A 21675-nucleotide genomic window follows, 5' to 3' on the forward strand; every position below is an offset into this window, starting at 1 on the left:
CAATCAAAAATTTATAGTTATTTTTTAATTTTTATCACCATGCTTTTAGTTGCTATTTTTGGTTTCGAATTCTTTTATATAATTAATTTTTTATTTCATCATTCAACATTTAATCAGTTGAGATTGAGTTTTGCTGTTTTTCCATGTATGACGCTTCTAGTCCAATTATTCGAGTCTTAAGTTTGAAAAGTTAAAGAGGTTTACATCTTTCTTTTTTTCATTGCTAAACATTATTTAAAAAAAAAAAAAAGGTTTCGTGAATTTTTTTTAATTTTTTATCGGGTTATCTTAATTTTATGACCTAAACCATGAGTTTGATAAATTAACCCGAATTAACTTGTTTTTTTATTACCCCCACAACATATCTATCATACTAATCAGGTTGACACGGGTTGAGTTTTTTTTTTTTGTAATTTTGTTATTCAATATTTGATTGACTGAAAATTAAATTAAATTATTTTTTTTTAAAATTTTTTTTTCTAATTATTGTGATATTTGTCCGCATCTAGTTTTATAGTCAAACTTGTTTTTGTTCTTTTGAGTTTCTATAGAAGGGGTGCATAAAAATTTGTTTGGTGGTCAACCATGAACGAGGCTTGATTTACAGTTCTGGAGGGTTAATTTAGATTGATTGTTTTTCTCAAAACATCGAGAAACATCGAGACAATAAAATTATTTTGATAAAAATAATTCAATGAAGTTAATGGATTTTTGCTGGGTTCTCACTGTGTTTTATCTTGGATCAAGAATCAATCTATATTTTTTAACCTAGTCAGGTTAGGTTAATTTTCTATTTATATATATATTTTTAACTCAAACTAGCTAAGACGCCTCAACTGGTTTGGGTTATATAACTGTAGATGGATGGAGGGTTTGCCTGGGATTGTTGTCTCGTAATTTTCAAGTACATCAGTGGTTTTTGCCCTTAGGCTATCTTAACACTACACTTCATCATCTTGCATCACCTTCAAGAACAAGCACGTTCTACACAACCCAAAAACTTGCCACCATTTAATTATTACACATTGTCCATACCATTAGAATCTTGTTTTCCATGGTCAGAGTTTCTTCTCCGATGAAGACATGGGCGAGCACCCAAAACTGGACTAACCTCAACACCAGCCCAGGCCAGGCTGCCCATGGTTCATGTTGAGCCCTAAAGGCTAAGCCCGACCACATCCTCCAACCCACCACCCAAACAAAGACTTGAAGACGAAGCCAAAATCACGAGAAAACGCAAAAGGAGCTGCTTTACTACCCATTGAAGGTCAGTTGGTGGATTGGTGAGTCTGCTCTCTCACATAATCCAAATTTCAAGAAATCTCCACCTCCCGGTAAGAAATTCCCCATTGCATCATGGGATATATGCTTTTCTTACAACACCTGGTATCAAAGCGCTAAGCAGAATATAATTTGCAGCAGCTTTCTGTCAGAATTGACATGGAATATAGCTCGGAAAAGATATTAGTAATTGTTTTTTTTTAAAGAAAAAACTATATTGTTTTCGTTAAATTTATCCTAGTCAATGTTAAATCTGATTTAACTTAAAATTAAATTTAAATTAAGCTTTAAACCATGAATTCTAATAATTCTAATAATAATAAATAATGAAAATAGGAGGGGAAACAGACACCAAACAAATGGCAATAAAATGATATAACCTGGCAAATAAAAACCAGCTAAAGAAGATAACACGTGCATGAAATTAAAAACACATAGAAAATGGGTGAATGCACACAACTCAAGGCAGAGGTCATGGGACCCACTTTGGCTTTATTCTTCAACGTTAAGCTAAAATCCCCACCGTTCAAGATATCAACGACACCCCACCTCGATGCTACCGTCACTAGTAATGACCCTAAAATGGGTCAACCATATTTTTATCCCTGTAAGTTAATCAATATTATGATCTGGTCTTTGTAGATCAAGATTATTCAATATCATCCCTATAATTTCTACCAGCCTTTAAATACTTAGAATCCCTAAAACACCCAGGAGGAAAAAACATAAATCGTCCACGTATTTAAATTTAATTAGTTATTTAACACAAAAAAAATTATATTTATGCATTTCAAGAACTATAAGATAAAGATTGATAATTGACAAGTCATTAAACTATAAGGACTGTAATAGACATTAGAAATATTTGGGGAGTATCATATAGTTTACCCCCAGAAATTCAGAAGAACAGATAACAACGGCAGCATTTATCTACGATCTTTCCTTTGTAATTGAAGTCTGAAGACAGCAAACAAAATACAAGAAAAGAAAAGGCTGAAACAGACACAGCTTGCTATCTTCAATACCAAAGAAACCTCTCCCTCCCTCCCTCTCTCCCTCCCTCTCTCTGTCTAGAAGCAAAGAGAGAGCTTGATGTTCTAGCAAGTTGACGTAACTTCTTTAATGGGAAAGGAGAACGATAATAATATCAAGGATATGAAGATGGTTGAATCAGAACCTTTGAATGGCTTCTCTCCAGTATCTTCAACTAGGGTCTTTTGGAAATCTAGAAAGAGATCAGGTAGTACCAAATAATCTTTCTTCTTCTTCTTCCTTATGACCTTTTTCTTCTTTCTGTTTGCTTTCTGGGATAACAAGAGAGAACTAGACAGAAGGTGTGTTTGAATTCAGTCATTTTTTATATGTTTGTATGTTTTACGAACATGTCTACCGAACCCACATCTTGAAGTTTGATGTTATTCACAAATTCTAGTTCTTGTTGCATGCTCTTGAAAGATCTGTGTCAAAGACTTCATTTTTCAGACATTTAGGACCTTAATTCTTACATTCCTCGTGATAACAAGAACAAATCCTTTAATGATCAATTATTAACCATAACCTCCTCTCTCCATACAGTAGAGAAAGGCAAAGATGATAGCTTTAACATTTGCTAGTTAATTAGAGAGAGAATAGTTTATTATAACTTGTTGCTTCTTTCTTTCTTTCTTTATTTTCTGGTCACGATTTGTTTTCTTTGGTGGTACGTTAATTCATCAGTTTGGTGTAAATCTCTCTCTCTCTCTCTCTCTCCTTCTTATTATTATTATAATTATTATCCTTTTTAGTTACTTTTCCTTTTGTTATTTCTTACAAGAAAACACCAATCATCCCCAGTTATCAAGGATGGTGTTTTGTATAGTAGCATTTGGTAACGGCCATTTTTTTTTTAGTTTAAAATTATTTTTTATATTTTAATATATTGATATAAAAAAATAAATTTTAAAAATAATAATACTTTAATATATTGAAAAACACTCGGATATACTTTTTTTTTATGGAACATTTTGGTTTGTAGATTTTATAATTAGAGTCAATTTCTTTACTCACCTGATCCAAGGCCTACCTCTCCTAGCCTTATAATTAGACATCCTCTATAGATCAATATGAATTGTGATCAAGACAGCTTCGCCTAACATTTTTGGTGGATGGATCTGTGATTTATACAATAGTAAATGGTATTTTGTTAACCGAAATTATGCTTTTTAACCTTGAAAGATGGAAAACTGGGTGACTTGGTATAGGAGAGACTGATGTTTTCTCTTTTCATCCCCTAACCTCTAGGAAGAAAAGGGTAATAGTTTTCTGGACAACGTGGCGATGTTATTGTCATTCAGAAAGATTATCAATTGAGTTCTTTGCAGATAGATCGGTAATTAGCAAATTGTAGACATCAAGTCACTTAAGCTTGGTATAAGTTTGTTCTGAAAGAGCCAAGTGTGTGGATTGTCAATTTCATACATGTCTATTATGGTTGCCTAAGCTCCCAAAGAGCACAGAAAAATGTATGATAAGTGCCATCATGCATGATTATGTCACACGTATTACAGTTTTCTTACATAATAGCATAATCGTTTCATTGTTTACAGTTCTCCTTCAAGCTCAAAATGCATAGCACTGTCGATATCAGTAGCATATATGTGACTTGTTCTATTTTTTAGTGCTATGGTATACATGATATAGATCTGCCATGCCCCTAAAATTGTTTGGAACTAGAATGGTAACTTCTTTCCAACAGCTAGCGGGAGGAATTTAGACAAGGTAACGGAGAACACTGCTAATGAAACACCCAACAAACAGGAAGAATCTTCCACTGATGAAAAGATGGAGGACCCGAATCCAGCTTCAGAGCTTTCTGAGCGTCGAAAGGCCCTCTTTGAACCATTGGAACCTGTAACAAATATCAACGGCAAAAGGCTACCTGCAGAATCCCTACTCCCTCCACCGGATTTTGATGATGCGAGCTATCCCAAGGGCTGGCTGATTGGAAAGAAGCGAAAGCTTGTTAATGTAGATGTTGTTGAGAGTATGAGGAGGATTGCCGTGCAGGAAATGAATAGAAAGGTATTAGTTTCATAAGCCCAACATCCCTCACAAATCACCTTGGCTGCATGTGCGGAATGAATCATCATCGAATGATTTTTGCAGGACCGAGAAATTGATGGCCTAAATGAGCAGTTGGAAGAAGATGCACGGTGTCTAGAACATCTCCAACTCCAACTTCTGCAAGAAAAAAGTAAACGCACCGAGGTAGAGAGAGAGAATGCTATGCTTCAAGACCAGATATCAATGCTGATGAACATGCTTCAGGAAAATGAACAATTGGGCGACGAAGATGTGGGGGATGAAGACCCTGACGGACCTTAAATAGTTGTTTGATCGTTTATTTTTTCTTTTTTTAGGCTTTGTTTGGAAAGTCAGAAGAATTTATACATGAAATGTATACACGTTTTTGTCCACATATTTCTTGGCGGTATTTGTTGCCTTATTTGTTGGAACTGGTCGCACCTTGTGCACGCTTCTTGTTGTTTGTAGTTGTCTCCATCCTGTCTTGTAAATGCATATATGCTTCTGGTAATTTGTTCTTGTGCCATGCCTTGTGGCTAGCTATGTTTAGATTCGATACTGTGGCTACCGATTCTTCTGCCTTGTGTTGCCCTGTGATTTCATGTGGCATGTTCTTGCCTCGTGATTTCCAGTAAATGGCATGCTGCACTATAGTAGGCTTCAGATATATTTCTTCGAAATATCAGAAAGACGTACCGAAAATTTTCAATCTTCTTTCAAGGATGTAGCCCTTGTCATGGACAAGGTTCATAGAAAATGATTTACTGTTTAACACTGTAACACCACATTCCATGTGAACTGTTTTGATTACACAAGGCTGTGATCCACTAGAAACTAATAACACCTAGCTTTATAGAAACCGTTAAGATTGCAAAAGGTCGTACAAAGAAAACACTACAGTTCAAACACTATGGTCACCAGTGACCCCATATAAACATGGGAGGATTCTTCATCAATATCCATCTCTGAACCCCCAAACTGCTGTACAAGTTGAAAGAGGTAAATTATATCCCTATACTGCCTGATTACCACAATCTTCCTATACATTGAATAAAAAATGTGGTAAAGAGGCAATCCTTGGAAGATTAAGCATCAGTTCTCCAACTGAGTCCTTCCTCGTCATGGCTGGTGCCTGCTTGCAGCAGGTAACGTTACTAGCTTCTCCCTCAGGTGCAGGAAAATCATCGGCAAGATTGCTTTGACATTCTGATGTAGTAACTGAATTAGTTTCGTCTACTCTCCCACCATGATCCATATCTAGATTGTCATGACGTTTCCCCTGCAAGTCCCAGGCTGTTCCAGGATCCTTCTGCAGTAGGCAGCAAAGAGAATTGACCCTTGTCATGAGGGATTGCTCATCTGAGACTGATGTAACTTGAGAGTCTCCAAGCAAGTATTGGGTAATTTCATCCAGAATGTCGCTGCTCTTTATGTCACCACCACAGAGGATAGAGTTGCCAGAGGTCATCTGTTCTGAAATGCAATGTCCAATATGGTTCACAAGATCGCTCATTGACATGGATGGATGAAGTCCAGGCACTTTAATTTGATCCCAGTTGCTCGGCAACTTCTGTTCCCCTGTTCTGTTGCTCCTGATTTCTTCAAATACATGGGTCTCCATTCCTAGAAATAAGAGAGAGATGAAAATGATTACAGAAGGCAAGATAAGAAATTAAAACATGCAAATAAATTCACAAGAGAATGAACAATTTTCAAATCACCATTCCAGATATGGGTAACCATGAAGGTATTACAGCTTTAAGAAAAGAAGGATTTGACATAAGCAGTCAAACAAGACTAACAGATGGTTCTTGAAAATGTCAAAGATGCTTAACATGCACTAGGCTTAACAAAAAAATCAACTCGGGAGCTTACATGCCTGTGCTAATTCGACACTGTATGCAGTTCCCTTACTGCCAAAGGAGTTCTCCATTTCATATTCAGAAAACCACATTTTTTGTGGAGAATTCATTTTAGTTTGACATATAAATGACTCCAAGTCTCTGTAAAAGCTAGATCATATATAGTTATATTGACTGATTATTTGGAACCTTCGTCCCACAAGTAACTAATTTTAGCAGCCATATAGCAAAAGCACTTTTGCAGTTTCTTCAGAGTATTTTAGCTATGGCTTCATGTAATCACAGAGTTCATTCCCAACTAGTCCGCATTCTGAACTATTGACTGAGGTAACTCTGGTTCCTCATGATTATCAATACACCACCACAAGGGAATCATTTAGCTGTCTCTGTTACTATTAACTGCAACAGACATATAGGCGATTGCAATCCACCATTAATTGTAAAAAACAAAGATATATTACAGTAGATCAGATATGTCTGATTGCTTCTAACGAAAATATATAGGTAAAGAAAAGGGTTTTCAACATTAAGAACAGTTACGAGCATAGTGCAGCTCAGACCTCATAAAAATATGAGGTTAATTATCCAAGATGACAATGGCAGAGGGTGTAGATATAATATGCAGGCATGTTTCTACCATAACTTCATATCATCATTTTCATCAATATATTCAGTTTTAGGATTATAATCTTACCAAAGCTAGTTGAAGAAGTTTCATGGGAGATATTTTCAGGAGTTTGACACAGGAAGCCTTGACATTCATTATTCAAGGAAGATAAAAGAACTCCAGATGGTTGTCCTGCTTCCCGCAGAGGAAAAACAGTGGTCTTGTCCTCAACTTCAGAATCAAGCCCTTTGCCAGATTCATGCAAGTCACTGAATGCAGAAACTCTTTGCTCAAAGTATGGAGATTCTAATATAATTTCTTGCTGTTGACTAAGAAAGTTTAGACGAGGATCACATTGAATAAGCTTTTCAAAATGCTTTCCCATGAAGCCTTGCTGGCAATGTAGAAAATGCTGCCTGTGTAAGAAGTAAGAAAATCAGCATTGCAATTCAAATAAAATAAAAGAGCAAAAACTGAAGGAATCAATTGTTAATAGCATCTTCTATACATCATGAACAAAATGAACTTCTCAGCAATGACGTAATAAAGCTTTTGTTGAAATCTAGCCAATATGGTAGAAAGAAAGGGGCACTTCATGGTCAAGGCATAGCCATGTAGTGTACAGAGGGAAAGACCAATTGTAATGATTACAGAAAATCAGAAATCTTGAGCAAAAAGGGTGATCTGTCCCACATCAGACAGGAATAAGAGTCTACTTTAACCAACACGGGAGAGTACATAACAGAGGTTTGATGGAAAATTATAAAAACCCACTGATCTCATAGACAAGATGCAATGTCATCTAAATGGACTTCTGATCATCTTAAAATACTAAAAAACCATCCAAAATATAACAGATAAATCCAATTTACCAGTTGCACTCATCAATACTTCAGACTTGATAACCTGACATAATGCAATATTTCCAATAGCCTGGACCAAGATCAACCCATCCTTTTCTATTCAGTAAAATGATGAAAATTTGAAGCATCTCCGATAAGATTGCTAAAAAATAGAAACAAACTCAAATCATTTTAAAACCTAATCATTTGCAGGCCTGATTGTAGCATCTCCCATAAGATTGCTAAAGTGTAGAAAAAATGAAGGTGCAAGATGATAAAGCCCAACAAGAGAATTGGGATCTGACGTCAAGAGAATGATAGAAGAAGCCAAGAGAGGCAAGTTAACAGCTTCTTGCACAAGAGTTGGTTGGATACAATAAGAATCATACATGATGAAAAGAAGAGAGCGCTCTTCTTTAAAAAGAAGAAAGGGATATGGCCAGGAACCATGATGAAAATGTGGTGGCAGCAACTAGACAAGAAAATTAGCTTAGATGAGCCATGTTTAAGCAAATACATAAGTTCAGCAGTAACAAATTCTTCATGTGAGCTCTACAGCAACAACTCAATAGTTTGTTGTTTTCCTTTTTCAAATCAACACCAAAGTTGCTAAAGAGAGAGTTGTAATGGAAAACACACACAAATCAAAGGCTGAGAAGGCTAGGGAGAAGACTTTGTCCCCTGAGGGGGGAATGGCTATGAGAGAAGGTGAAAGTGTGAATGGTTGGGACCAGAGCAAGGATTCTTACACACTACAAAACCGCACATTAAGGCTTTGATTTTAAAGATGAAAGGATTATGGATGGGAACTGGGTCTGTTAACCCCAAGCTCACATCATTGAAAATTATTTCCGCTTGCTGGCAATCTATCACACTGCCATACCTGATGTGGATGAAAGAAACATGAAGATTTCAAACGAAGTGAAGCAGCATTTGTGATTGCAGCAAGAGAAATTGGTTTTGAATTCTATAAAAGGACTCAAACAAGTGTCATGGTACGTGAGTACAATTCGAAGACAGGGAGGAAAGTTGAAAGGGTGCATACAATTCTAAATGTATTGCAGTTGACAAAGCGGGATGTCTATGATAGCAAGAAATGAGAAAGGTGCAGCAAGCATGGCAAGATGATCGATCCTCCAACACGTTCCTAATTTTAAGAGTTTTGAGACTTTTAAAATTAAGGGGGAGTGTGGAATTAATTTTGAAGTCAAGTGTTTTTTAATTCTCCTAGGTGCATTATAATTATTAAAGATATGTTTATCGTTCTAAGTCTCTTAAATTATCCTAGACTAGTATAAATACATGTGTTCAAGTATTGTATTCAAGTCCAAGTCCATAAGACTTCCTCTCCTCTAAGTGTAACATATTATATGAAAGAGATTTATTTCCACCATGCTTCCCTTCCTGTCTTCACCCAGCTTGTTCATTTGTATAAGCTCACGTTTTTCGATGAAAGATAAAAGGGAAAAGAATATCAGACACTTGATGGTATAATAAAAGTCACCAATATTGTGATCGCCGGATATTTCAACAGCGAGGCAATAACATAAATAAGTTCCCCTCGAATTAATAGAAGCTTAAACACTGTATCAGTACCTGTGAATGCTTGCTTGTCCACCAGTAAAATCCGATGTTGCCTGCCACAAAGTATGCTTCCTAGGTTGTGGATTTGTCTCTCTAAAGAAAAGGGGCTGTCTAGCCAGCTGCACCAAACACATACAACCCTCCATCACCACTATCATTATTAAGATTAAATGTGCGCGCGCGTCAGAGACAATAAAGAGGGACATGTATTATACAGGTATATGATTTTAATCAAGAGAAAGAAAGTAAAATACCACTACATCCAAGGTTTCAGGCCCATCATCAGGAAAATTTGCCTTGATTGCCACAATATCTGACCACTGAATTTCAATCTTATTCTTAAGCCCGCCATCAAGCACTTCCCAAACAAGTTTATGCTTAGCAAAGTAGCACTTTGCCACCAAATCCCCTTCATACCTTGACTTATACTAAGTCAACAGGGAAAAAAAAATCAGAATTCAAAAACATTAAATACTAAAATAAAAGTAAAAAAGAAATCAAATGGCATACCTCCCAATTCCCTATTTTTAGAAATGAAGCAGGGAAGTTTGACGCTTTAAGCTTATCGGCTGCAACGGAACCAGTCTTCTTTGACAACATAGTATTACTAGTGTTTTGTTGAGATAACTTCATTTGAATCAAATCCAGAAAAGATGGGCTCTTTTTCAGTGACAAACCAATCGGGCTTGGCTCTCCAAGTGGATTGAAAGCTACACCATCTGGGTTCATCACCTGCCATGAGATAAATGAATCAAGAAATCAAATCCCCATATTTAAATCCAACAATAGAAACTCAAACAAAGACACGGAAAGAAAAGGCACGAAATATAGTTCTGTATGGTTACTGAGAAGGTGTAGAAAGGAGAGAAAAGAAAGCGAACCTGTGAAGAAGGGTGGTCAAGCTTTGAACGTTTATAAAGGGGGCTGAGTTGATCCTCTAAAGAATCCTCAGCTGCTTCCAGCTTCACAACTGCTGTTTTTTCGCCTAAAGAACTCATTAACTGAACCATCTGAAACCTACCTTTATTTTATCTTGGTGAGTTGACTCAGTTCTAACTCAAAATCCTCCTTCAACTAGCGGTATCAAAAGCTCTCTCTCTTATTTCTCCACAACTCTCAGCCAAAACAACAGCTTTCTTTCCGTCTTCTGTCTTATATTCAAAGAAATGGGAAGCAGTAAACTTGTTAGTTGACCACTATACCCTTTAAATGAGAGGTGGTGGGCATGGTAGTCCCCACCGGTATTGACCCTGTTTAGATTTCACGTTACTGAACTGATGTGTTAACTCACGGCTGTCAACGGCTCATATCTAATTAAATGGGAACCAGATGACTTGTAAGTTGACCACTATACCCTTCAAGGGAGGGGTGATGGGCATGGTAGTTCTGTCAATTCGACCGTATCATAATTCATCCTATTAATTTACTCGAGTTTATTATCAAGGTTAATTTAAAAATAATTTAAAATAAAATCCAAGTTAAAATCAAGTTTTGCATCGATAAATCAAATTAATTTGTGGAGACATGCCTGGTTTAATAACTATAATCACCTTTGTCCACGGAGGGTGGTTAAGTCATTAGAATCGTTTAGGAGGGTGGAGATGGCGTCATGCGGTGTCTCTATCGCGTGACAAACACGTGCGCAGCATTTTTTGGTTTTCGGATAGAGAGTGGGACCCGGTTCATGAACCTTCAGCTTGAGTATCTTTTGTCGTTTTGCGAGGCATCCTGGAAGAGGAAGGGATGTGATTGGGTGGGGGTGAAACGTGGAAGAATCTGGTGGAGTTGGAGGACACGTAAGTATATTTTCTTTATATGAAAATGAGAGGGATGCGTTGTGGATAAGAATATCCAAGTTGGATTTGCCACCTTTGTTGACTACTCCTTTTCATCTTTCTATTATCAAATTCAAATCTATGAATAAAATTATTTGATTTTATATTTCTCATGAATTTTTTTGGATTTCTCGTGAATTTCTTTGAGCACAAAATAGAATTCAAACTCTTCCTCTGATTTTTTTTAACAAAAGGATTTTGTAGTTGCTTAAATGATGAGGTGATGGGTTATATATATATATTATATATATAGAAAGTGATGATGCATTTATAAGAAAGTGATTTTTAAATAATTTTTATTAAACAACAACTTGTATATTTCAAATAGCCATCACGTCTTAAATGATTAATAGTTATGAACTTAATGCGACTTAATTCTATCTTTAATTAAGTAAATATATGAAAGATGAATTAATATAAATGAATATGGAATGTATGGTATGGAATTAACTCGTATCTTTAAATGATATCTTTTCATCCTTCGTTTAGTGTTAAGTAGTTGAAGGATCTCTTAATTAAATAACAAAAGTATTGATTGAGACAAGTTATATTACTCTAATCTAGTTTGTTTAGATATGGTTTATTATCATAGTTATTTTTTTAAAATATTTTTTGATTTAAAAAATTATAACATAACAGCCTAAATAAACATATCCTTGAAAGAATTAGTTATGATTACTAAATTCCATCAATTTATAACTAGATTTAAGACTTAGATTATAAATTAAATAAGTTAACTTGTATTAACACAAGGTAATCAAAATAACATTATTTTAATTTTTAAAAAAGCCTTAAATGAAAATGTTCTGGAAAAATCTCAAAAAATATAAATCAGATTGACCTACTGAATTAGGGTGGTGTTACCTGTTCAGTCTTCCATCTTCATGTTGCATTTAGAATCTTAGAATAATCGCGGATTTATTATTGACAGGGTGATGCAAGGAAGAAAGACTACGTTCCAAGTATTCTACTTTAAACAAGCTAAGCTCGTAGCTCGTAGCTCGTAGCTCGTAGCTCGTAGCCACACATTAGGTGATCAACTTCTCACTCCATCTAGAATTGTTAGATTACTTGTAACATCATCATGTCGTGCAAATGATTATTAAATAATATCTACTTGTATTAATTGTTATATTATAAACATTTCCATCATCAAAAGGTTTGTGATTATTAAATAAAATCTACTTGTCTGCCCTTTAGCATTAGAAAATGCTCAGATCACCAAGGTGGAAGGAGTCCAATTACTGCAATATAAAATACTTTATTCGACAAGACAAAACAGGGCACAGAAGCTGTGGAGGTCGCTGGCCTGGCCTGGCCCTTGAAGGAGAGAAGTCAGAGGAGTAACGTGTGAATGGTGATGTGATGACCGATGACCAGATCACCATTGAAGGACCGACCGAGAGAAGAAGTGTAGCTGCAAGTCATCAATGGTCGCAGAAACCCACAAAGGTGACTCCATGCCGGTGATTCAAGATCAGATGTAAGAACTCTCTTTCTTTAATTTTATGGAGTTAATTCCGTTATAATTAATAGTTGTGTCGAGCTAGCAATTTAATCAGATTCAATGATCATGAAAGGTGGAGGCATTGCCTTGATGCTCGCTCAAATCACCGGCGCCACCGCAAACCCTTCTGACAAGCTGGAGGAGTTCAAACTATGCATGGGACGAGGTCCTCGAGTCCGAGGTTTTCCACCCATCTTGTAATAACGTTGTTTAGAGGGGGAAAGCAACGAAGGAATGATTAATCAAAGAAGTAAGGCTCAAAAGATCAAGTTGATTGTTATTTTATTACTCGGCGGCATAACACAAGAATCTAATGCTATGTGCATAGATATGATTGATTGATGCACAAGGACTAGCACTATCGAAAGCGACACTAATTAAACATACACTATCTTATTTAGTTAGTAATTTTGAAAAAAAAAACATTTATTTAAAATAATTTATTTATTTTTAATTATTTTTATATGCTAATATTAAAAATAATTTTTAAAAATTAAAAAATATATATTTTTAAATAAAAAACATTTTAAAAAACTTAATCATCCTTAAATCACGACGGTTGGTTCGTGAGGAGTCCTTATCAAGGTCAGCAAACTAATCAAATCATTGTAAATATCACAACCTCTTGGCATCCCACCATGTCCGCTACTAGCTAAAAACACAGTAGCACAGAAACCCTTTTCTTAGTTGCCAAGAACGTGCATGTGAATCTACAATAACATCTCATGCACCGGTAGGGTCCTTTAGCCAGCCGTTTCTCTCTTGTTCTCTTGCCAAACTCCAACTCTTAAGAATCTCCCACTCCTCTCCCTCCCTCCCTCTCTCTCACACACATTCAGATACACGTACAGTAGTGCTCATTGCTAAGATTCTTTCTTCGTTCCTTTTTTGTTCTTGGCCGGCGACTCTTTATTTCTCATCTCCCCCAGTTAGTGTCATCGAAATGGTGCAGGAAAAACCTCCTTTTCCTTCGAAACTCCTCCATCTTTCTCTTCTTGTTTTTCTCCTCGCCATTTTGGATAATGGAGTTGAATGTTTTCAAGGGAAGAAAGTCCTCAGCATGCATAAATTCCGATGGAAACAGGAGAGTGATAGTTCAAGTTGCCTCTCCCAAAAATCAAGTGAGTATAGCGAAGTGAAAAGGGAAGGGCTTAGCTAGCTTCTTAATTTATTTATCTGTTCTCCGCTTTCGGGATGATCTGTACTCTACTACTTACGTTCCTTTATGCCATCACTGTCTAGAACTTAATTATTTCATGCTTTATGGGAAACACTCATCATTAATTAGAAAACCTTATCTTGGCTTCACTTTCTTTTTCTTCGTATAAAGTACAGCGTTGTAGGATTATCCATGTACTGTTAAAATATTTGCAAAATTTCTTAAATTTTTTTCCCTCGAAGCAAACTATTTTGGATCAATGGAGATCAATGTTATACAATATTTTTCTTTTTCGACAGCCTGCTGCATCCATATACATTAATCTTCGTTGGTCATTAATTATTTCTCTGCTTGTAGGTAAAGTTACACTAGTATTTAATTTCTAGAATACAACTACAGTGCTCTAATATGGACAAATGCTCATTCTGTTTGGAATTTGAAGGGTGGGAGAATGGTGCAGTGATATTGGAAATGAAGCACAAAGATTCTTGCTCAGGAAAGATCTTAGACTGGAATAAGAAGATTCAAAAACGCTTGATCATGGATAACTTTCAGCTTCGATCGCTTCAATCTAGAATTAAAAACATCATTACTGGAAATATTGATGACTCAGTGACTACTCAAATCCCATTAACTTCTGGTGTAAGACTTCAGTCACTAAACTACATAGTTACAGTGGAATTAGGTGGTCGAAAAATGACAGTGATTGTGGACACAGGAAGTGACTTGAGTTGGGTTCAATGTCAACCTTGCAATCGATGTTATAAGCAACAAGACCCTGTTTTCAACCCTTCAAAATCTCCTTCATACCGAACAGTTCTATGCAATTCATCAACGTGTCGATCCCTACAGCTTGCAACTGGAAATACAGGAGTTTGTGGGAGTAACCCTCCGACTTGTAACTATGTTGTTAACTATGGTGATGGGTCCTACACAAGCGGTGAGGTGGGTATGGAGCATCTTAATTTAGGAAACACTACAGTCAACAACTTCATATTTGGCTGTGGTAGGAAAAATCAAGGTCTATTTGGTGGAGCTTCAGGTCTTGTGGGATTGGGAAGGACTGATCTCTCTTTGATTTCTCAAATTTCACCCATGTTTGGAGGAGTTTTCTCCTATTGTTTGCCTACAGCAGAAGCTGAGGCTTCAGGTTCACTAGTCATGGGTGGAAATTCCTCGGTTTACAAAAACACAACTCCTATTTCATACACCAGAATGATTCACAATCCGCTGCTACCCTTCTATTTTCTCAACCTAACTGGCATTACTGTTGGTGGGGTAGAAGTACAAGCACCAAGTTTCGGTAAAGACAGAATTATAATTGATTCTGGGACTGTTATTTCAAGACTTCCTCCTTCAATTTACCAGGCACTAAAGGCTGAGTTTGTGAAGCAATTTTCAGGTTATCCTTCTGCACCCTCTTTTATGATTTTGGATAGTTGCTTCAACCTTAGTGGATATCAAGAAGTTGAGATTCCAGACATAAAAATGTACTTCGAGGGAAGTGCTGAGCTCAATGTGGATGTAACCGGGGTTTTCTATTCTGTCAAGACTGATGCGTCTCAGGTCTGCTTGGCTATTGCAAGTCTCCCGTATGAAGATGAAGTTGGCATAATTGGGAATTATCAGCAGAAAAACCAGAGGATTATATATGATACCAAGGGATCCATGTTGGGATTTGCTGGAGAAGCTTGCAGTTTCTACTAGGTCGATGATTTGGAAGAATAAAGATCTGGTGTGTGACTGTGCAAATGTGATTATTTGATGCAATGCCAACTGTTCTTGTTGGAAAAGAAATCATCAAGCATTAGTTTTTCTAAGTTCATATCACATATAAATATCTTTAATTTTCCATGGGGGAAAGGTATAGAATGTGTAAATGCCATTTCCAATTTCTTGAGTGTTTCTAAAGTGCAGTCCCAACACAGCTAAGATATCTTTTGTAGAATTTTCATGTAAGATCTGTTTGAATTTAAGAAAGGATGCCGAATGTGGTTATATAATTGCATACTCTTACATGCTCTGTATATCTAACGATGATTAAACGATGAAGATTTTTTGATATTTCACAATTTTCAGGGGCTAAAATACTTGATGGGAAATTTATTTCTTTCAATTGCTGGTACCATAAAAGAAGAGAGAGAGAGAGAGCATGAGCCTTTGAGCAAAGAACATAAATATGATGAAGACGATTATGAGCAAAATCACTTTAATTCATTCTAGACAGGTTGCAAACCACATATTTCAGAACATTATCAGTAAGGCTTTGCAATGATGCATACGTATAATAATTTGTAATCTACACATGAAAAAAAGAAAACACAAAAGGGACCTAGTGTTTGATTGTTGATTTGGAGATATTATATTCAATAATGTCCGAGAAGACTGTCTATTGTTCAAATTGATTCCAGTGTTCATGGAAACTAGATTCTCACCAAGGGAGGATGGACTTGATCTTATCAATCAAATATTGTCCAACAGAAATATCGGGCAGTCAAAGATTGAAAGCAATGCCGAGGAGGTGTGACTTCTGACAAGAGGCATTCCACGGGACACTCTGTTGACAGCCTGCAGCAGAAAGTTATGTCCTTTTTTGAACTTATAGTGGAGAAGCCTTCGTGTTCTAAAGATGATACATCAACAGTAATTCCAAGAAAGTAACATAAAAATCTTCCCTCCAAGCCAAAATTGAGAATTTAACCGCAAGTCTTCATGCAGAAACTAGCAGACTCCTAGGTCTTTTTATGTTTCTGGATTAAGTTCGGATCACTTCCAGGTATCAGAAACAGCAGGCCAACTGGAACTCTTCTCATGAGGCTCCGGATCAAAATAGCCATCCAAAGATTGTCAGATTGTGTCCGTGTGTGTAGCCCTCAAGGATATTTTGAGCAAGAGACCTCCTACCCAAGTTGATGAAAGCAAACCTACATGGTCTATTGACATGAGCAAGGCAAAGAAAGTGTCCTCTATACCAGCAGGGAAAAGCTTGGAACTAAGTACAAGAGGAGGCTGCCATTTAACGCGTTCAATCATCATAGAAATGTCTTCATCCATCGCAACAAAAAAGTAACAAGGTAAACCAATTTTCAAGCTCAGACGCAGCAATGATATCAAATCTATCAATCCTAATGCTTCAAACAACAACAAAGACCAGAAAAGCAAGTCACGAAAAGGATGGTCTTTTAACCAATATTGTCAGAGAGGGAGCCAACTGCACCCACACAGAATATGAAACCTGTTGGTTCAAGTTATTAGAGAAATTACTAATAAAAACTTTTGAGCATAAAGCATAGCGAAATTGAGTGATGATGCAGAGATAAACTTAAGAAACCAAACTGAACATTCACTAATAGCTTTGTGAAGTACCAAAAGATAATTGTGTGAAAAATTCTAGCATACAAATGGTTCCACAGTCTCTTCTATTGCTGGGAGCTTTTTAAATATTATAAGTCAAGATTTGTTGCAGAAGTTTTCAATTTCAGGTTCTGAATATACTCATCACTTTGATTGTCAAAACATAGAGGTATACGAGCAGATGCTCCTCGCCTCACAAACAGAGCAGCTGAAAATGTTTTAAAATGATGCAGATTGGTAAATGCAGGGTTTCAGTTGATATCAGAGCACACAGATAATCCTGTGACATGTAATTACTCGAGCAAGAAAATAAAGATAAAGGAAGTAGGAACTAGCTAAATATGGCAAGCGGTGTCGATGGTTATACAGTCTTTCGGCCTTCAAATAGACATTGAGAGAATCTCTCGAACAGTGCTTCCCTGCAAGTTGGTGGATGAAATGAGTGGTTTACTGGCGGTCAATATATATTAATACCCAAATAATACTTAAAATTACATAATATAATTTCTCAATGTTAATTTGGTACGTGGACCAAAAAAGTAAAAAGCTCACAAGGAGTGCTATAATAACTTGCCCATTATTTTCCCCTCTCTTTGGGCCATTGGCTGTGGGCTTCATTTGCATCAAAATTTATGCAAACCGGTCGGTTTATTTCAACCCGCTTGAGCTCCAATTTCAATATCTTTTAAACGGGTTTGTTTGTCCCTCAAACATATCAAAATTTATGAATAGAATTATCAAACAAATTGTTCATACATTAGTCTTAAGAAAATGATATATAGATCATGCTTCTAAATCCAAAATAATTGAATTCAAGTTAATTATTAGAATTGGATTTCATTCATGCATGGATGAGTCGATAGGTGTTCAAATATGTTATTGATAGTTATTTGATTTTAAAAATAAAATCTGATTTCTAATATGAATTTAGTATTTTTAATAATTTTAGAAAAAATGATTTATTACTTAAATATCAATATCTAAATTTTTTATTTTAATTTAATAATTTAATTTTAAAGGACATGATCTTTCAAATATGAAATACTCTTAATTTGAAATCATTTGAATTGTGTTTGGTTAGTTTATTGCGATAAAAAAAATAAATCAAAATATGTTTGGTTGAAAATAAAAATAAAATAAATTCTTTTTTAGAATAGTCTTAAAATGAATTTTTTTATTATTTCAAAATAATAGGTACAGAAAAATATATTCCTTTATATCTATTATCTTTGTCTTTTTTGTTTCATGATAAATCTTGTTTATTTGTTGAAAATTATTTTTTTAAAAAAATATTTTTTTAACTTTTTTCATGCGATCACATTATGAAAAACTTATTAATGAATTCACTTTTTGGTTAAAGAAAAAACATAATCTTTATACAATAAAAAGATGTTTTCTAGTTTAAAAGATTAAAAAACACTTCCTATAAAAACCCAAACACTAAACTTTATTATTATTATTATTATTATTATTATTATTATTATATAAAAAATAATATATTAATAAAATACTTTCAAATATAATACTACTATTAAATAATAAATTACTAATATATTTATGTAGGAAATAATATATTAGGATATCTTAATATACAATATAAAAGTGTATTAATTTGATATGTTAGTGTATATAACTCTTTAATTTAGATAATATTGATAAAAAATACATTCAAATACAAAACAATTATATTATACAATAATCATACATTTGAAATAATATAAACTTTGTCATAAAACTAGGATGCCATTGGAAAAAATATATATTTTCAATGCTCTCCAAACACCAAAAAAAAAAGTTAAATGTTTATATATATTTAAAATATGTATTATATATAGTTAGATTTTATATAAAAAAAAACTATATATAAATATATGATATAATAAAATTTTTTTTCTTCACCATTACACTTTTTTATACATTGTTATTTTCTTATGAGTGGTGAAACAGTAAATATATATTTTTTACTGTTTTATACATTCTAAATAAACTTCAAAAAAAAATGATTTTGTAATTTATTTTTCATAACATAACTAATTATTAAAAAATATTTTTTTAATTTATTTTTTTATAACAGTATAAAACATCAAAATATAATTTATTTTCTAAAAAAAAAAAAAAAAAAAAAAACTTGTCGATAAGCAAACGAGTCCTTGCCGTCCAACCTACCACATTGCAAGCTTGGCTGAACAATGGCATTGCCCTCGCAAGAGTGTTATTTTGAACATGGGACCAGCTAGGAGTCATGATTTAACGCAACACTTAAATATCTGGATTTTCCAGCTGTTTTGGTCGTCGAAAAGCACTCTTCGTCGGCAGCCTCCACCTTACTTCCTGGAATTTAGGCATCCGCCGCCAAATATAGCACACCAAAATTTTGCAGCATCTAATTGCACCCGTACACATATATCATAAATTACTACTAATGTACTAAAAAAAAAAACTGAATAATTTAAGCACCCAAGCTCTTTATTTTTCATTTTTTTTATTATTTAATTTAATTTTTTTAATTTCATCCTTTAATTTCTTTATCAAACCTAACTTGAATCATTACCAACTACAGGTTCATATTATGAACTTGACTTGAATCATTACCGACTACAGGATCAGGTAATTATTGAAGAGTTTAATCTAAGGTAATCAAAACAGTACCATTTTATTTATTTTTTATTTTAAAAGAAGTTAAAGCAATGTTTTTTTTTTAAAAAAAAAAAATTAAAAGACGATGAGGTGACTTGAATTGATGCTCCTTTATGCTTTGGAATTTAAAATTAATCGATTTAGTTTTTCTCTACTATCCAGATTAAAGAAGCTGAAAATAACAACACCAAAGTTACATGCTTAATTAATTCACTCACCAGTTATAACAGCTGAGACCACGCGCCACTGGCCATGAGTCCTCATCTCTGAAATGGCAAGCAACATATAAAATGTATAGCAAGCTCCTCCTCGCTAGGCTCCACCGCAGCGATCTGTGCCGATTCCCATTTTTGTTTTAGGTATAGTTTTCTTTACCCATGGCCTGTAGCTAATTTCCGATTTATGAAAACATGCTACTTGTTACATCAGAGGCTCCACCGCACCCACCGCCTTCCCGAGCATCCAGCACGCAGAATTTAATATAGCCCACTTTTGTGGTTTATGAATTGGTTTATAGTTGGGTACGTACGTTTAATATTTTAAGTTAATTTTCTGTAATAGATGAGAGAAAGTCTGGAAAAAAATTTATGACTATGCCATTGGTAATGACCACAAGAAAGCATCATAAAATATTAAATACATACCGTATAAATATGAGATTTTAAGTTTTAACTGTTTCGTTGATACTGTTCAGCCTTTCAAATATGACACTGTTAAGAGGTTTTGTTTTGTTTTAGTCCCTCAAGTTTGACAAGGTTCGCACATCGGTCATTGTGCTTTGTTTTTGTTTCATCCTTTGAGGCTTGGTCATCGTAGTTTTATGTGGTGAACTGCTCTCCCTCTTGCGTACGCAACGTTATAAGGTTCTTCCAACATTGAATTGCAAGTTGTTATTACGGAATATAGATTAAACAGAACTGGTCCAGCATTAACATTATTGGGGTGTTTAGAAATTTGGTAGAGATTGTTTTTTATTTAAAAATATAATAAAGTAATATTTTTTTTAAAAAAATTATTTTTGATATTAGCAAATCTAAATAATCTAAAAAAATTTATTTTAGAACTAAAAATTATTTTTAATTTTATTTTTAAATCATAGCGCCAAACACCCCTGTGCCAAATTAGAGGTGCAGTCCAGTTTACGTTTCCATTCATTAATTAAAAAAGCTATGCTTTTTACACGTTGAGCCCTATAGTCTTGAAAGTGTATTTTCAGTAATCAAACTTTTTTTTTTTTATCAAGTTTTGTCCTTAGAATCTGAGAGGAGAACGAAAAATAATTTTTGTATAACCACCTACAAAACACAAGAGCAACTTGGTGTCAATATGTTCATTTTGAATATAAAATTAAAACAAAGGTGGTTTGGGTCATGTAAAAAAAAATAAATTAATATTCAAAATGTTTAATTTAATTTTTAATTTTTAGACTGTCTTAATGTTGGGAATTGTGCTATAAAGGTTCCTAAAATGCTTTTTTTTATTTCTTGTTTTGGTGTGTTTTTATATAAAAACGAGTTAAGATTTAGACTTTTAAGTAAAAAAATAATTCAAACTTTGATTTTTCATCTGGAAAATTATTTTAATGTGTTTCTAAATAAAAAATACTTTAAATTATCATTACTATTATAAATTCAAACACAACCTTACATATCAAGCCTAGCCTTGCAAACTCAAAAATATATAGACGTCCTTTTGAATCCAGACACACTCAGGCTTTAGTTTTTTGGCCATTCCCTAATTTTTCTTTTTTATTTATTTAATTTTCAATTTTTTGATATTGTGAAATAAAACAATTACAATACTATTTTAAAAAGCATATGACTATACTATACTTTTCAAATATAAATTAGAGGTTTTTAAACTATATTTTTAGCAATTATCTCATGAATATTGAATGATATGAAAAAAATATATTTTTATTTATTTATTTGAAATCTCTCAAAT

General features: G+C 34.4%; 3 protein-coding genes across 4 annotated transcripts; 2 read left to right on the forward strand and 1 right to left on the reverse strand.

The window, feature by feature from the left end:
* Positions 1 to 2244: 2244 nt before the first annotated feature.
* Positions 2245 to 4855, forward strand: LOC118054684 (protein HEADING DATE REPRESSOR 1). 2 transcript variants are annotated; one of them, XM_035066354.2, is made up of 3 exons: positions 2245 to 2521; positions 4016 to 4341; positions 4426 to 4855. In XM_035066354.2, exons 1-3 carry the CDS (start codon positions 2404 to 2406, stop codon positions 4642 to 4644), a joined length of 663 nt encoding a protein of 220 aa, XP_034922245.1. In that variant the 5' UTR covers positions 2245 to 2403; the 3' UTR covers positions 4645 to 4855. The 2 variants fall into 2 exon arrangements, with proteins under 2 accessions (XP_034922245.1, XP_034922246.1); XM_035066355.2 differs by having other exon boundaries at positions 2247 to 2521; positions 3994 to 4341.
* A 312-nt stretch (positions 4856 to 5167) lies between these two features.
* LOC118054681 (uncharacterized) lies at positions 5168 to 10379 on the reverse strand. The gene is made up of 6 exons (XM_035066352.2): positions 10121 to 10379; positions 9750 to 9971; positions 9494 to 9667; positions 9252 to 9358; positions 6901 to 7229; positions 5168 to 5967 (listed from the first exon to the last, which is right to left on the reverse strand). The coding sequence occupies exons 1-6, from the start codon at positions 10247 to 10249 to the stop codon at positions 5384 to 5386; spliced, it is 1545 nt and encodes a 514-aa protein (XP_034922243.1). The 5' UTR covers positions 10250 to 10379; the 3' UTR covers positions 5168 to 5383.
* Positions 10380 to 13237: 2858 nt separating this feature from the next.
* LOC118054683 (aspartyl protease family protein At5g10770) lies at positions 13238 to 15804 on the forward strand. The gene is made up of 2 exons (XM_035066353.2): positions 13238 to 13702; positions 14183 to 15804. The coding sequence occupies exons 1-2, from the start codon at positions 13525 to 13527 to the stop codon at positions 15445 to 15447; spliced, it is 1443 nt and encodes a 480-aa protein (XP_034922244.1). The 5' UTR covers positions 13238 to 13524; the 3' UTR covers positions 15448 to 15804.
* The last annotated feature ends 5871 nt before the right edge of the window (positions 15805 to 21675 follow it).

Source organism: Populus alba, chromosome 3 (assembly GCF_005239225.2).
Source record: "Populus alba chromosome 3, ASM523922v2, whole genome shotgun sequence".
In the NCBI taxonomy this organism is placed as follows: Eukaryota; Viridiplantae; Streptophyta; class Magnoliopsida; order Malpighiales; family Salicaceae; genus Populus; species Populus alba.